This window comes from Nerophis lumbriciformis, linkage group LG04 (genome assembly GCF_033978685.3).
Source record: "Nerophis lumbriciformis linkage group LG04, RoL_Nlum_v2.1, whole genome shotgun sequence".
Classification (NCBI taxonomy): Eukaryota; Metazoa; Chordata; class Actinopteri; order Syngnathiformes; family Syngnathidae; genus Nerophis; species Nerophis lumbriciformis.
In genome coordinates this window covers 27,107,501-27,124,435 of record NC_084551.2, presented here as the reverse complement: position 1 = coordinate 27,124,435, position 16,935 = coordinate 27,107,501, and the positions used below count along the sequence as shown (strand labels likewise).

The window sequence follows — 16,935 nt, the reverse complement described above, 5'->3', positions numbered from 1 at the left end:
TTCGACCAGGCATCTCCATCTTGAGATCTGCCGTCACTACGCATTGCGCACGTTGCGTAATGACGTCATCCCCACCCGGAAGCATCGATAAGAGAATCGTTTGACAAGAGATTCCAAGGAATTGAACAAGAACAAGAACAGGTTTTCGATTCCCATCCCTAGTCACTGAACAATGGGAGAGACACGCTAACAGCCAATCACGTAACAGTATCAACTACCGAGTTTGGTTGCTGTCTTTCTGTCTCGCTGTGGATTCTCCATATGGAGTGAGAAGAGAAACTAACATATTGATACATCAACTCAAAAACAGAAACTTTTCTTTAGTTTTGTTGGTTTTAATGCAGACGGTGCGGCAACATCCTGACACTTCCAACGTGTTCGTTTGAGTAGCTTCCAAAACTGTGTTGTGTAGTGTTCAATTGCGTACACACTACTGCCATCTAGTGTCTCAAATGTGCACCTACCTTCAAAACGATTTTAATTATTTCATTACCATAGCCGTGCGCTCATCCTACCTGCCACTGATAAATGGCACCCTTCATAACTTGGTAATTGTTTTACTGTAATTATTGGCAGGCTTAATTAAGTCATGAAAAGTAATAATTATCAATATAAAATATGTATATGGTGATATTGTTTTCAGCCATATCGCCCAGCCTTAAAATGTAATGTCCAAAAAAACAATTTTATCTATGACGAGTATGAACACACTTTGCTTCCTGCTTACGGTGTTCCACGCTCCCACCATGTTGTTCCCTGTTGTTCTGGGAGATGTCGTTTTTTGTAGACCCGGCCAACATTAAAACACCAGAAAACAACTACACTTACCAAGTTTTCGTTTTTTTACGGTCACACGTCATGTTATTATTGAGAAGACTTTGAAACTGAAATACAGCGGTATTTATAATACCTTTACATCCCTAGTGTCTTTAAAGTGACACAGTAAACATTTAATGCAGCAAGAGTAAAGCGATATTGTTCATTTCAGTGTTTTTCCACTTTTAAAACAATCCACTTAACTTTTAGTAATGGAAATACCTCACAAATGTCTTCTTGGTTTCACATCAAGGATATTTTATGCGTGAATGTTCATCAAGTGGCTTCACATATGACTTGTATTGAGACTCCTCCCACCCCCACCAAGGACTGTTTTCACTGCTGGACTCTAGAAAGAGGTTCCGCAGCCTCCGTAGCAGAACCTCCAGGTTCTGTAACAGCTTCTTCTCTCAGGCCATAAGACTCTTGAACGCATCATAATAATCCCCTCAACCCCCCCCCCCCCCCCCCCCCCCAAAACGGATTAACTCACTGGAACATAAAGACAATATAACATACATCCATAAACGTGGATGCATAAGCAAAAGTGCAATATATTTATCTGTACAGTAATCTATTTATTTATATCTGCACCTTATTGCTCTTTCATCCTGCACTACAACGAGCTAATGCAATGAACTTTCGTTCTTATCTGTACTGTAAAGTTCAAATTTGAATGACAAGAAAAGGAAGTCTAAATCTCTATTCCCTGACTTGTAGACGATCGCGGTCTGGCAGTGTCTGCAAACTGTTCTTTGCATGCCCGTCACGTTTTCTTCTTTGATTTTTTTTTTTGTTAACCACAAAACCAAAATGCGTTCGCACTTCTGATTTTGACTTTTCCTGCTTATAAAAGAATGCGCAAATTAAATGGTAAATGGTAAATGGGTTATACTTGTATCGCGCTTTTCTACCTTTGAGGTACTCAAAGCGCTTTGACACTATTTCCACATTCACCCATTCACACACGCATTCACCATACTTGCCAACCCTCCCGGAAATCCGGAGAGACTCCCGAAATTCAGCGCCTCTCCCGAAAACCTACCGGGACAAATTTTCTCCCGAAAATCTCCCGAAATTCAGGCAGACCTGAGTGACGTGGCTCGACAGCCTGTTTTCACGTCCGCTTTCCCACAATATAAACAGCGTGCCTGCCCAATCACGTTATAACTGTAGAATGATCGAGGGCGAGTTCTTGGTTTCTAATGTGGGTTTATTGTTAAGCAGTTTCATTAACGTCCTCCCAGCGCGGTAACAACACACAACAACAGCAGTCACGTTTTCGTCTACCGTAAAGCAGTTCGTCTGCCGTACACAGCAATGTTGTGACACTCTTAAACAGGACAATACTGCCATCTACTGTACATGCATATGTGACAATAACATCTAGGGCTTTTAGAGAGTGCAGTGCACAACTGCGCACACAAGGAGACAAAGCAGAATACATCATCAGAGAGGGTGTTCAGCATGGTTAGAAAAATAGTGACAGAGAATAGAACAAGGATGGACAATTCAACCCTTAACTCAACAATGAGTAGATGAGTGTTATGTGTGTGTATATGTGTAAATAAATGAACACTGAAATTCAAGTATTTCTCTTATTTATATATATATATATATATATATATATATATATATATATATAAAATAAAATAAATAAATATATATATAGCTAGAATTCACTGAAAGTCAAGTATTTCTTATATATATATATATATATATATATATATATATATATATATATATATATGAAATACTTGACTCCTCCCCTCTTAACTACGCCCCTGACCCCGCCCCTCCCGAAATCGGAGGTCTCAAGGTTGGCAAGTATGACATTCACACACTGATGGCGGGAGATGCCATGCAAGGCCCTAACCACGACCCATCAGGAGCAAGGGTGAAGTGTCTTGCTCAAGGACACAATGGACGTGACGAGGTTGGTAGAAGGTGGGGATTGAACCAGGAACCCTCAGGTTGCTGGCACGGCCACTCTCGCAACCGCGCCACGGCGTCCCATAAATAATACGAATAAATCAAGATAAGACCAGAATTATTTCAAAAAGTTAAATAAATTCCAGTGCTTGGGCAAGCATTTGGTCATGGCATGAATGCTTCAGTGTAAACGCGAGTGAGCGAGGGCCAGGAGAGGGAAGGGAAAGCACACACAAGTCCAGCACGGTACAAATGTCATTTTGTGAATTACACCCCTAACTTTCTAAATTAATAGCCAGAGGTCACCGAAGAGTCTCGTCCAACGGCTGATAGATTTTTCTTCTTTTCTTATTCGCCAGGTACTCGTGCCCAAGAGGTTGGAGTTCAAGGGGAAAATGATTGAAGTCGACATCTACGAGGCAGGAAAACACTTCCTGAAAGGGGCACCAGTAGAAGACAGTAAACCTTTCACTCCCTCCATCGCTGCACCATTTCAAAAAGGAGAAGTGTCGGGACTGATGCAGGTAAACACTTTCACACGATACTAGTTTTCATTTTACTACTGTAGTCTTCCATAAGCACTTTTCGCATATTGTTTTAACTTTAACAGTCACTTTTATTCAGTATAATGTGCAGGTTCGTAAAACAGCCTGCTGCATTAAAGGTAGTTACTTATGAGTAAATCGAGGCAGTTATATAACGCGTTCTACTGTGCTGCCAGCAAACAAAACAAATTGTGTGTGCATGTTTATGTCCAACTTTGGAACAACAGCAGTGCACTAATACGTCATAAGCTGATAAGGTATGATTGGATAAACTGGTTCCCACACACATGCACAGACTCGCATAGACATGCACAAACACCATGTTAATGTATCTGTTTCAGTGCATGTTATTTTTCACTGTGACTAGCCGTAGCTTATAGCTCAGGACATTGAGCCACACAGCCGAATATGATACACTTTCTAATTTCACACTCCATCAACCTTTACTGCCAGACAGCCAGAGAAGGGAGGGAGAGAAAAAAAGGGGCCAAGAAAGGAGGCAGGGCGATCAAGGGAAGACAAGTCAAAAGAGAAAAAGAAGTGAATGGCAGAGAGGACGAGTAAGAAGGGATGCGCGTTAAGCCGAGCGACACGTCACTCTACGACAGTGGTTATTAACCTTGTTGGAGGTACCGAACCCCACAAGTTTCATATGCGCATTCACCGAACCCTTCTTTAGTGAAACATTTTTTTTCTAATTCAAGACAAAATGATATGTTTTTGGTAACACTTTAGTATGGGGAACATATTCTAAGTAACAAAGACTTAATTTAGAGTTATTTGGACACTAGGGGAACATATTGTAAGTAATAAAGACTTAATTTAGAGTTATTTGGTTAGGAGTAGGGTCAGGGTTAGAGGGTTAGGGTTATAATAAGGCCATGCCGAATAAGGCATTAATAAATACTTAATAATGACTAGTTAAGAGCCAATATGTTACTAATTTGCATGTTAATAAGCAACTAATTAATGGGGAATATGTTCCCCATACTAAAGTGTTACCATGTTTTTTTACTGGTGCATAAAATGAACCGTGCATGAACATCACCTTGTTCAAACAACAAAACCAACGCAGTGCATAAACTCACAACAAATTACACACCTGCAAACCAGTCAGCTGTTGCCGTATCCGTAATACGCCGATAGGGAGAAGTTTTTATTTACACGATGAGTCGGGTGTGTTTTGACCTCCGCCGAACCCCTGAGGCCGACTTACCGAACCCCTAGGGTTCGATCGAACCCAGGTTAAGAACCACTGCTCTACGATGAAAAGTTCATTGGTAAAAACCTTTTAAAGTTGCCTCTTACAGTCTAAAGCCCATTCAGTGCACACGCGTTCTTCTTCACTAAATTCATCCGCGTATATACATTCTTTCAACATACATCCTCACAAAACACTAACATTGTTCCGTGACTGAATAGAATTAAGTGCCCATTCTTTACACTCTTACATGAAGATTGTGGAGGAATAATACTTTACAAACACTTCTACCTTTGCTGAAAACATTTTGTAATACTAGTGTGGTGCGACCTGCCTTGAGATTCGCACTTGTACACTATTCCAAACATTCTCTTAAGTATTTCAGAAATCAGAGACTGCAGAACATCTTGGTTGATGAAGACATTTCTCCTTTAATCTAATTAGCTTCTTCGGGAATAATCACAACATGAGAATACACGGATATATTGCTTGTAGTATTTACGTACAAGTGCCTTGAAAAACTTGCAGTGTGAAACGTCGTCGTCCATTAAAATGAATTGAAATCAATTGGTGCTTGGCCCGCCCAAAAGAGCACAATTTTAACCCGTAACATGCTTTTAAAAAAGTAAACATTTAGATAAGAAATCGAAAACATTAGATTAGAATGTACTACTAACAACTACAGTAGTATTATGAAGTAATGTAATAATAATGTATTGCATTTACCTTAGATATTGGGTGTCAAACTTGTTTTCATTGAAGGCCACATCACAGTTGTATCTGCCCTCAGAGGGCCGTTTGTAAAGCGAAACATATATGAATTTGTCTATGCATTTGACTATTATATATATATATATATATATATATATATATATATATATATATATATATATATATATATATATATATATTATGTACAATTAACTTAGTCACGGAAATGTTACTGTTTTACAACATAGGTAAATGGAAAAAGTACTACTGTTTTTTTTTTTTTTTACAACTGAGCTGAGAGTTTTTACCGTAAAAAAAACTGTTCCTGTTTTTTAATTTTCAGTAATACACCGTAAAAACAACCAAACAGCTCAGCAGTATGACCAGGTGTTTTGGCCGAATCTTATGGGGTTAACTGTGACATCTACTACGCCATCTAACTGTGGGGAGTCTCTTAACCCAAATTTTGGCCCACAAACATAAAGCATAACAATTAGCAATAATTAGCCACAAGATAGCTTGTATCCTGAAAAACTCACAATCTTTAAAGCGCTCCAAAGTACACAACCTGGAACATGGACACCATACACTGCAAAAAGTCAGTGTTCAAAAACAAGTAAAAAAAAATACAAAAATTAGGGGTATTTTATTTGAACTAAGCAAAATTATCTGCCAATAGAACAAGAAAATTCGGCTTGTCAAGACAAGTACAATTAGCTAATTTCAATGAACCCAAAAATACCTTAAAATAAGTATATTCTCACTAATAACAAGTGCACTTTTCTTGGTAGAAAAAAAGAGACCTTTTTGCTCAATATGTTGAAAAATATTCTTAAATTAAGTAAATGCTTGTGCCATTATCTTGACATAATGATATGCGCTCGGCATCATGATTTTTTTTCATGCTTGAAGTAAGAAATTATTACTTTAAAAAATTGATTTAAAAAAAAAAAAAATTGAATTATATTTATATAGTGCTTTTCTCTAGTGACTCAAAGCGCTTTTACATAGTGAAACCCAATATCTAAGTTACATTTAAACCAGTGTGGGTGGCAAAAAAAGTAGTTTTATACTTGTGAGTGTTAATGACACAGCTTTGCATCAGTTGATATTCTAGTTTCAAGCATGTTTTACTCAATATAGGTCATAAAATCTCAGCAACAAGCTGTAATATCTTACTGAGATAATTTAGGACCGAAACCCTTAAAACAAGTAAAACACTCTAACATAAAATCTGCTTAGTGAGAAGAATTATCTTATCAGACTGAAAATAAGCAAATATCACGCTTATTTGAGATATTTAATCTTACTTAGATTTCAGTTTTTGCAGTGTAGATAGTGGTTCCGCTGATCCTACACGTCCAATGAAAACCGTTTCTTATAAAAACCGAACCAATTTTTCCAATAAAGATTAACGTAATTACAGTTAATCCTTTCCAAACACTCAAAATTACTAATACACATTTTTATTGTTGTATGTGCAGAAAACAGTGTGAATATATACTACTAATTAAATGGATACATGAACAATCATCATCACTGTATGCCACCACTGTAGTCTGTTTCCAGTTCTTTCTTGAATGTGTTTCTCATCTTCTTTATCAAAGGGCTGGAACTCACAACTTTCTTTGACCCTCATTGTGGCTTGTTTTGCAGATGTAAGCAATAAAACAAGTACATAGACCGAGCCACTAACACATGGGATTTTTTGTCTGGGTACTTAATTCCGCAGAATGATACACGGGCAAATCAGTTTGTTATGCACAGTGTTTGACTGTACGATTACCAAGACCGTATCCAAATACCAGGGCAATATTATGGCAAAAATTTTGGTTGAAAAACACACATTACAAAAAGTGGGGCTGCATTTTATTTCCAATCAACCCTGTGTGTGACTTTAAGCAACACTCATTAAAGAAAAAGACAAAAAGCTGTGTTTTTAAAGATGCCGGTTTATAGTTGTATATACTTGTGTATAGTTCCTGTCTAAAGTCTGCATTCAAATAAATAGTAGGAAACTAAGTAGAAAATTCAGTTATTAGTCAATGCTGTACACGTTATACATGTGAAATAATATAATTATAATTTCTGAATTATGATTATTTGTTTATGTAAGTAACAAGAAGAAATTCCTCAAATATCAGTTCACTTTTACACTTAAAGGCCTACTGAAATGCGATTTTCTTATTTAAACGGGGATAGCAGGTCCATTCTATGTGTCATACTTGATCATTTCGCGATATTGCCATATTTTTGCTGAAAGGATTTAGTAGAGAACATCGACGATAAAGTTCGCAACTTTTGGTCGCTGATAAAAAAGCCTTGCCTGTACCGGAAGTAGCAGACGAGTAGCGTGACGTCACAGGTTGTGGAGCTCCTCACATCTGCACATTGTTTACAATCATGGCCACCAGCAGCGAGAGCGATTCGGACCGAGAAAGCGACGATTTCCCCATTAATTTGAGCGAGGATGAAAGATTTGTGGATGAGGAAAGTGAGAGTGAAGGACTAGAGGGCAGTGGGAGCGATTCAGATAGGGAAGATGCTGTGAGAGGCGGGTGGGACCTGATATTCAGCTGGGAATGACTAAAACAGTAAATAAACACAAGACATATATATACTCTATTAGCCACAACACAACCAGGCTTATATTTAATATGCCACAAATTAATCCTGCATAACAAACACCTCCCACCTCCCGTCCATATAACCCGCCAATACAACTCAAACACCTGCACAACACACTCAATCCCACAGCCCAAAGTACCGTTCACGTCCCCAAAGTTCATACAGCACATATATTTCCCCAAAGTTGCGTACGTGACATGCACATAGCGGCACGCACGTACGGGCAAACGATCAAATATTTGGAAGCCGCAGCTGCATGCGTACTCACGGTACCGCGTCTGCGCTTCCAACTCAAAGTCCTCCTGGTAAGAGTGTCTGTTGTCCCAGTTCTCCACAGGCCAATGGTAAAGCTTGACTGTCATCTTCCGGGAATGTAAACAATGAAACACCGGCTGTGTTTGTGTTGCTGTAGTCGGCCGCAATACACCGCTTCCCACCTACAGCTTTCTTTTTTGCTGTCTCCATTGTTCATTGAACAAATTGCAAAAGATTCACCAACACAGATGTCCAGAATACTGTGGAATTTTGCAATGTAAACAGACGACTTAATAGCTGGCCACCATGCTGTCCCAAAGTGTCCTCCACAATCCGTGACGTCACGTGCAGACGTCATCATACCGAGACGTTTTCAGCAGGATATTTTGCGCGAAATTTAAAATTGCACTTTAGTAACCTAACCCGGCCGTATTGGCATGTGTTGCAATGTTAAGATTTCATCATTGATGTATAAACTATCAGACTGCGTGGTCGGTAGTAGTGGGTTTCAGTAGGCCTTTAAACGTATTTATTTGATATGCATACACAACATACTCACTACAACTAAGAGTACATGCTCATAGTATTGCATCCAAGCACTTTGCCCATGAAGAGAAACAGACACCTTTGTGAATTTGTCTTTGTTTTTTTGTTTTTTTCAAAAATTACGGCGCTTGTACATCCAAATTAACCTTTTATTTGTTTTAATGATATTCAAAAACAATATGGGACAAGTAGTGAATAAAGCCTGAAATAATATAGTCATCAAAATATAATAATTATAATTGTGATATTTAATATAAAAAGTAGATTTATATATGCCATACTTGCGTTGTATCTTGATGCGCGAAGAGTCGCTTTAGCATGTCACAGCATGTTGACATTGAACAAATTATTGAAGTAAATGATCTTCAGCCAACAGAATCCCTTTTGACCTGCACTGTCGCCCCCCATGACATCACAGTGGCACCGGAGCACGTCGGTAATAGTTAAATGACCTAATGGTTCGGAAACTCAACACTATCTACACTTACAGATGCACACACACACACTGACAACGGAGCAAATCGGGATTCACTCCAATTATATCTCATGCCTGTGCACTCACACATACTTTATATGTTCACATTCTGTTGGCTCGCCTATACATATTTGAAGACCATCTATTATCAATCAGTCCCTGCGTGAGTCCACCGCACACTGAGGTGTGTGTGTGCGTGTGCGTGCATGCGTAAGTGTGTGACAGGAGTGAGTGATTACACTTTCAACCCCATGTCTTGCAATCGTGTCTAAAATTACAGGCTGTTGGCAGTGAGCAGAAGACAAACACAAGAAAAAAGGGGGGAGTGATGGTGCGATGCATCATAGGTGCATGGTAGTTTGCTTGATGATAGCACTGACTGATTGGAAAGGCAGATCATCTTTCATGTCTACCCGCTCAAACTAGAACAAAGTGACACATCTGTCATTTTGAAGCGGCAAAATGAAAGAAATGATTGCGCACCAAGCAGCTTTTATACGGATGTTGCATGCGGACAGAGCAAATAAGATCTGCACGATGAAAGTGGATGTCTAAACATAGGAGGATTCGATACATACAACAGATACACGACTACAGGATAGGTAGAGTACGTGGCCAGTCCAATTAGGGGTGTCCCAGACTTTTTCACTTCCGATACAATATCTATTTTGGAGCCTTGAATATTGGCCGATACTGATTCGAATCATTCTTTTACTATTTTGTAGTGTGGAATGTTAGAACATGTTTGATAATATTGGTATGCACCATATGTAATAACAATGGTTTGTATGAAAACACTAACTTATTATTAACCATTTCTTACTTATTAGGACCTCTTCTTGTGTATTTTGTGTATCTGCAAAAGTCCCGGACATTTGAAATCAACTAGAAGGCATGGCGTAGATATTTATAAAACAATCTTGCCTTCCTTTATACTTTCTCCAAATGAGCCGTTTGGAATTTGCACAACTTGTGACGTTGTTCAGCATGTGATATCAGCGAATATCTCCATATAAGGTAGAGGTTTACCCGAGAAGCTTTTCCAAAGTCCACCCTTGGTGCCCCGTTCTATGGACTGGACTCACACTATTAACTAGATCCACTCGACATCCATGGCACCGGTTGTCCAGGGAGGGTCCCCACATCTGTGGTCCCTTCCAAGGTTCTCATTGTATCCCATTGGGTTGAGTTTTTTTCTTCCCCTGTTGTGGGATCTGAACCAAGGATGTTTTTGTGGCTTGTGCAGCCCTTTGAGACAATCGTGATTAAGGGCTATATAAATAAACTTTGATAGGTTGATTGGCAACACTAAATTGGCCCTAGTGTGTGAATGTGAGTGTGAATGTTGTCTGTCTATCTGTGTTGGCCCTGTGATGAGGTAGCGACTTGTCCAGGGTGCACCCCGCCTTCCGCCCGATCGTAGCTGAGATAGGCTCCAGCGCCCCCCGCGACCCCGAAGGGAATAAGCGGTAGAAAATGGATGGATGGATGATTGAGTGATTGATTGTAGTCAGTTCCTTCTTTTTCTCTGTCCTTTTGTTGTGGGGCAGACTGACTTGTACATGCACATGAATCCTCCGCAAAGATACTTTTGGAGTTTTTTCTTCTTCTTTTTTTTTACTTAAATTCATATGTGCAGCTCTAATCATTAAGTTGCACATTAGAATAACAAGAAAAAGAAGGGATTTATTTGCTTTCATAAAAACATTATCATAATGATATTATGATATGTTAAATGGGTCCAAAAAGTATTTGATAAAGTTGTTATTAAATACTTTTTGGTCCCATTTGGTTTTAACAAAATAAATCAAGTATTGTGAGTGTATCTTACCTTTCTGTACTTGTTTCTGAAGCAGCAATAGCTATCCTCCATGAAAACCTACTTTGTATGATCACATTCATTTTGTCTTAAAGTCCAGTTCATAGACGTATTTCATCTTGGATATAGTATATAATCCTCCATATTGGCAGACACATTCATTTGATTTAATGTTATTGCAAGCAATTAAACAATATTTTTGCATCTGACAAAACACACCCACAAACGCTGGTGTACTCTAATAAAAATGCCATGTTTGTTATAAATACAGTTTTGAAAAAAAGAAAAAAAAAGTCTGGCTTCCGCTGGAGAGACATGTGTCTGCTCGCAGTTCTTCCAGTGTGGCGAGTCAGAGTACTGCTAGCTTGTTGTCACTTATTCTGCAGCCGAGTAGTCGCAAGAATAATCCCTGGGATCACTAGCGCCCTCTACCACCATGAGGCGGGAGAACTGCATGCCTCACCCAATGCGTCTTTGCAGCAGTTTTATGATTGCTCAGCACAAGAAATACTTTACACACATACAGTTGTTGACAAAATACACTGTACATTATATACCTCAGCTAACTAAACTATGGAAATGTATAATATAATTCATATAGCAATACGGCCAGCAGTTAGCCGAGTCATTGCGCAATCCATGGTGAGGCTCAACTAGCTGCTGACTCACCGCAAGTCTCTTCTCAGTATATGAACGGCAAATGTGAAAATTCAGCGATTTTGAATAAAAATAATCTAAAACTGGTGAAGTTAAATAGAAAATAACTTTATAGTATAATCACTGGATACATATAACAATTTAATTAATTTTTTTTCTTTTTACATTTTTTTTCTTTCCATGATGACACGTGAGGCACTGCCTCACCTGCCTCCCCTGACTGCATGTCACTGGCGTATAGTTTGAAATTATATTCGCCAGTACACTCCATGTGGAAGCGCTAAAACCACAACATGGCTGACGGGGAGATGACGCAGTCGAGGTGGAGACACGTAAATAAGACTGCTAACAAAACGGCACATCCTGAAGAAATGGTCAGAAAGTGGTTTGAAGATGGGCTCTAAAATCTAATCTAAGTTAAATCTATGCAAACTGTTGACCAGAGAACCATCACTACATGTTGTGTAGACCACAAGGAAGTGTTTTGATTATAGAAAAAAATATATGTATAATATGACCCAATTAAGTTGAAGTGGAGCAGTAATTGTTTTTTTGGTGACACCCAGAGGTCTTCACAATAATTCATGAAGTTAAGATAGTGATGCAATAAAATGATGATGCAGGCACGTTTGTTACTGGATACTTTCTAATACACTTCTGCCTTTGAGACTTTGTATCTATAAGTAATATGTAACTATAAATCATTGCTACTTGTTTTAATTGAAAAATATGGTGTTTTTGATGGCAACATTGTAAATCAAAGGGGTTGTTTGCAACATTTACACAGATGTCTAGAGGGCGCTAACTTTTCAATGTATATTAAGCGATATATCCCGCCCTCTTATGGCTTTTAGGACGTAATGACGTCACTACGCCCGTACGTAACACGTGCACACACATTAGCTTTGGCTGTTGTTAGCTAATAACAGCCATTTGGATAGTTAGCATTAGCCATTTTTAATTGTATATTCTATCATAACAACAACATGACTTCAAATTGTTTGTTACTTCTCTTAGACTGCTTTTGTATGTGTGCGCCCGCTCCCTGCTCATACGTGTTGACGAAATAGGGTGAGTGATAGTTCATTAACACCAATCATTTTACTCGGGCCGGTAAACAATTGTAATTGTGAAAAATACAGACAGTTTTAACACAAATATATTCTGTTAAACCACTAATGGTAACATAAGCTAGCCAACAGTGTTCTCAAGTTACAAACAGCACCTTTAAGCACACTTATTACATATGTCTAGCTTGTGTGCTATAGTGTACTTAGCTGTTGTGTAGCTGTAGCTGTAGACTACCATGTTTACCTTTTGTAAATGACATCACTAAGATATAAGAAAATACCAACCTTGTGTACTTAATGGAGGACATATAGCTTTGAAATAGCTGTCCAGCCTTGCACAAGTAAACGCACTACTGGAATGCTTGTGTTGGAGCGCTTATTTCAGATATTTTACATTTCAAGGGTTTTTATTCGTCACATGCAGAATACACCACAGTGAAATGCTTTTTTCCATGCCCTTCAGATATTGCGTACAGTGGGATCCAAACACTAGTTGCTGAATCTAATACACTAAATACAAAAAATACAACAATTTGTATAGCTCTGATGTACATTAATTGCACAATAAGTCCCAGTAGTTATGGTAGAAGTATCAGTACAAGTAAAAGTACAGTAGTCACATACAGTACCAGTGCAATATGAAATAGTATATACAGTATAGGAAGTATATAGGAAACCCATATAATTCCATTCTGTTCTCACTGATATTGGACTGATACCTGATATCGGATCTGGAAACCCCTTGTGAGCGTGAAAGAGGACAATTTAAATATGTGATACAGTACATTTAGGAAGCCACCCTTTTGCGGGCTAAACCAACTTGATGGGCCATATTTGGCCCTCAGGTCCCACTTTGTGCACCCTTGGTCTTGGACAATTACCAACTCTAAATCAGGGGTGCACACACTTTTTCAGCATGAAAGCTTCTTATAACCAATCAAAATGATATACCCACTACTATAAAGATGAAAAAAATAATATTCCTTCATAACGGTTTCTACAGGTATCAGCAAATGTAATTTAATGCTTTTTAATGTCATTTTTAATGCCACTTAAAAAAATGTAATGCCAATGTCCAACCGCATATGGTTATTATACTATGTATATTAAAAAAACTTACAATTGTCTATATACACACAACTGTAAGCATTTGACAATGATAATATTGAATAGTTGAAAACATTAACTGTTACTATCTAGTGAATAAGAACTGGCCGCAAGACTGTTTTATCTGAGAATTTATTTGTATTTTTCTGACTTTGTGCATGGCCGAAGACAATAGCCAATTAAAAGGTTCCGCCTGTCAATCATCACACTGTACCTTCAATCAAAATGATTAATGCGGAACTGCACTTAAGCCCTCTAAATAAAAATGTAATTATGAATTGGTTGATCAATGTAATACACCCAGAAGTCATTTTTTAAATGTTATCTCTTTAAAACATGCTGTAAAAATGCATATCCTCAGAAAATATGCCTTATGATAGCCACAAACTGGAGGATATGTTTTTTAATCAGTCTATTTTTTTTAAAATAATTAAAATGTTTAATGGAATAATAAATGAACATCATACTAGGAATGCAAATGATACATGTGTTTGGAAATGGATGATTGATTTAAAAAGTTTTGAAAAATACATGATATTTGGAAAAATGCCAATAAGCCCTTTAGATCAGGGCTCGCCAATCGCGATCATCCAGTCGATCTTTGGGACCCTACCGGAAAATATTAGAAAAAATATATATATGTGTATTAAATGGGCATCATTGACACTCCCACCAAGACAGTGACCAACAGACCCGCCAGCACAGGCACGCATTTTAACCCCTGAACACACCCGCACGCCTCTGCCTCGCTCTCTATTCAGCCTCACATTCGTCGCAAAACACCCTTGTTTGACCGTCCTAGACCACCGTAGATCACGTGAGGTGCCTGCGTCACGAGAGTTGCTAATGCTAGCCAAGCCAAAGGAGTCGCGTATCAAACTAGCTCAGTTTCCTCATTAACCTGACATGGTATCACAATTAAGGACTACATAAAATAATGGCAAAGTTTGCGGTCCCCGAACTGTTTGATTTTGCCGTCCAGCGCAGTGTCCGCTATGGAGGCAACACTCTTCTCGCTTTCGGACCTTACAAGATCTTTTGTATCTACTTTAAGAGCCAAAGACGAACAATAGAAACACCTAGACACGTAGCAATTTAACGATGACTACAACGTTCTTAAATTCATTCAAATGTATCGTTTGATGGATTGACATATTGACTATAGGCCAAGTCCTACACTTGTATTACATTTTAATGCTTCTGGACACCACATTTAATGCTTTTTAACGCCATTTAAGGATTTAATTTTCGCAAAATCCATATACTGCTTTTTAATGTCCTGTGGAAAACCTGCATGAATATATTGAGTATTCTTTACATGTACAATCAATACTGTTCCATCCATCCATTTTCTTTCGCTTGTCTGGGTCCTGGTTGCCGGGGGGAAGTCTCAGTAGGGAAGCTCAGACTACCTGGTCTCCAGCCAACTCTTCGAGTTACACCGGAAGAACACTGAGGCGTTCCCAGACCAGCTGCGAGACATAATCCCTCCAGTTTGTCCTAGTTCTACTATAATGTATGTTTGTGTACCTTGCATTACTGCATGAACCCCTATTGCACAGTACACCTTTGTACATTTTTTGTCAGTCTTTTACTCTGATGCATTAAATGGAAGCAGCCGTGGATGTATAGTAGCTGCTGACAGCCAGCCTCAAGCTCACTTCCAAATGATCATCAGTCATGGTGGACTTAATAATCTTCATGTGTGAATTATCTCCTCAGGAAAAGCAATGGCAGATTTACTGTAGACTGGCACATGAGGCAAACACACTTTTAGTATGACACAATGGAAAAAAAAATCATCCTCCCAGTCTGTATGGAAGTGGTAGGTTTTTGACATATTACTTTGTCCAGCTCTTCCACCCATTTTAATACCCTTTCTTGAATTTAGAAGAAAATATTTGGCGGCTTACAAAGCAAGAAAAATGGGCTGCATGGTCGAGTCACCAGAAGAAAGCCATTTCTGCGCAAATGTCACAAAGTATCCCGCATACATTACGCCAAACAGCACAGAGACCAGCCTCAAAACTTCTGGAACAAAGTAATTTGGAGTGATGGCTTTCTTCTGGCGACTCGACCATGCAGCCCATTTTTCTTCAAGTGCCTCCTTATTGTGCATCTTGAAACAGCCACACCACTATTTTTCAGAGAGTCCTGTATTTCAGCTGAAGTTATTTGTGGATTTTTCTTTGCATCTCGAACAATTTTCCTGGCAGTTGTGGCTGAAATCTTTGCTGGTCTACCTGAATCCCTCATTTTCCACTTCTTAATCAGCATTTGAACACTGCTGATTGGCATTCTCAATTCCTTGGATATCTTTTTATACGATGAGGTGGCGACTTGTCCAGGGTGTACCCCGCCTTCCGCCCGGTTGTAGCTGAGATAGGCTCCAGCGCCCCCGCGACCCCAAAAGGGAATAAGCGGTAGAAAATGGATGGATGGATGGATGGATCTTTTTATACCTCTTTTCTGTTTTATGCAGTTCAATTACCTTTTCTCACAGATCCTTTGACAATTCTTTTGCCTTCCCCATGACTCAGAATCCAGAAACATCTCTGCAGCACTGGATGAAAGATGCAATAGTCTGTCAGAAGCCCAGAAACTCACTGACCTTTTATACACACACATTAATTGCAAACAAACATGTCACAGGTGAGGATTGGAACCTTGATTAGCTATTCAAACCTGTTTGTGTCAACTTTTGTGCATGTTATAAGATCAAAGTCACTGAGGTATGTAAACTTTTGATCAGGGTCATTTGGGTACTTGATTTGATTTTTGATTTTTATTAAGGATCCCCATTAGCTGGTTGCCTCAACAACCCACTAGTTTTCCTGGGGTCCACAATTCAATACAATTACAAGTAAAAACATATAATTATAACTACACAATACAGAATTAAAAAAAAAAATAAAAGCATCAATAAGAAAACAAGCAAACAATTTACAGTCACAGAATAATAATTACCATATAAATATAACTACACAATATAAAACCAAACAAATCATCAACGAGCAGACTAAATTAAAGACTCAGATAAAATATTACTCTCTTTTTAAAAACCTGTTTATTTCAATGCCGGTGAGAATTCGAGGCAGGTTATTCCAGAGCGATAAAGATCTATAAATAAAAGATTTCCGCAAAGCATTCTTCCTGGGACGAGGGAGTATAAA

General features: G+C 38.6%; 1 protein-coding gene across 1 annotated transcript in view; it reads left to right on the top strand.

The window, feature by feature from the left end:
* The window catches only part of cdkal1 (CDK5 regulatory subunit associated protein 1-like 1), a 532,667-nt gene that overhangs the window by 481,351 nt on the left and 34,381 nt on the right, over positions 1–16,935 (top strand). The window contains exon 14 of the mRNA XM_061951156.1: positions 3,108–3,272. Coding sequence (XP_061807140.1) covers positions 3,108–3,272 — 165 coding nt within the window. The remainder of the gene's footprint in view (positions 1–3,107; positions 3,273–16,935) is intronic.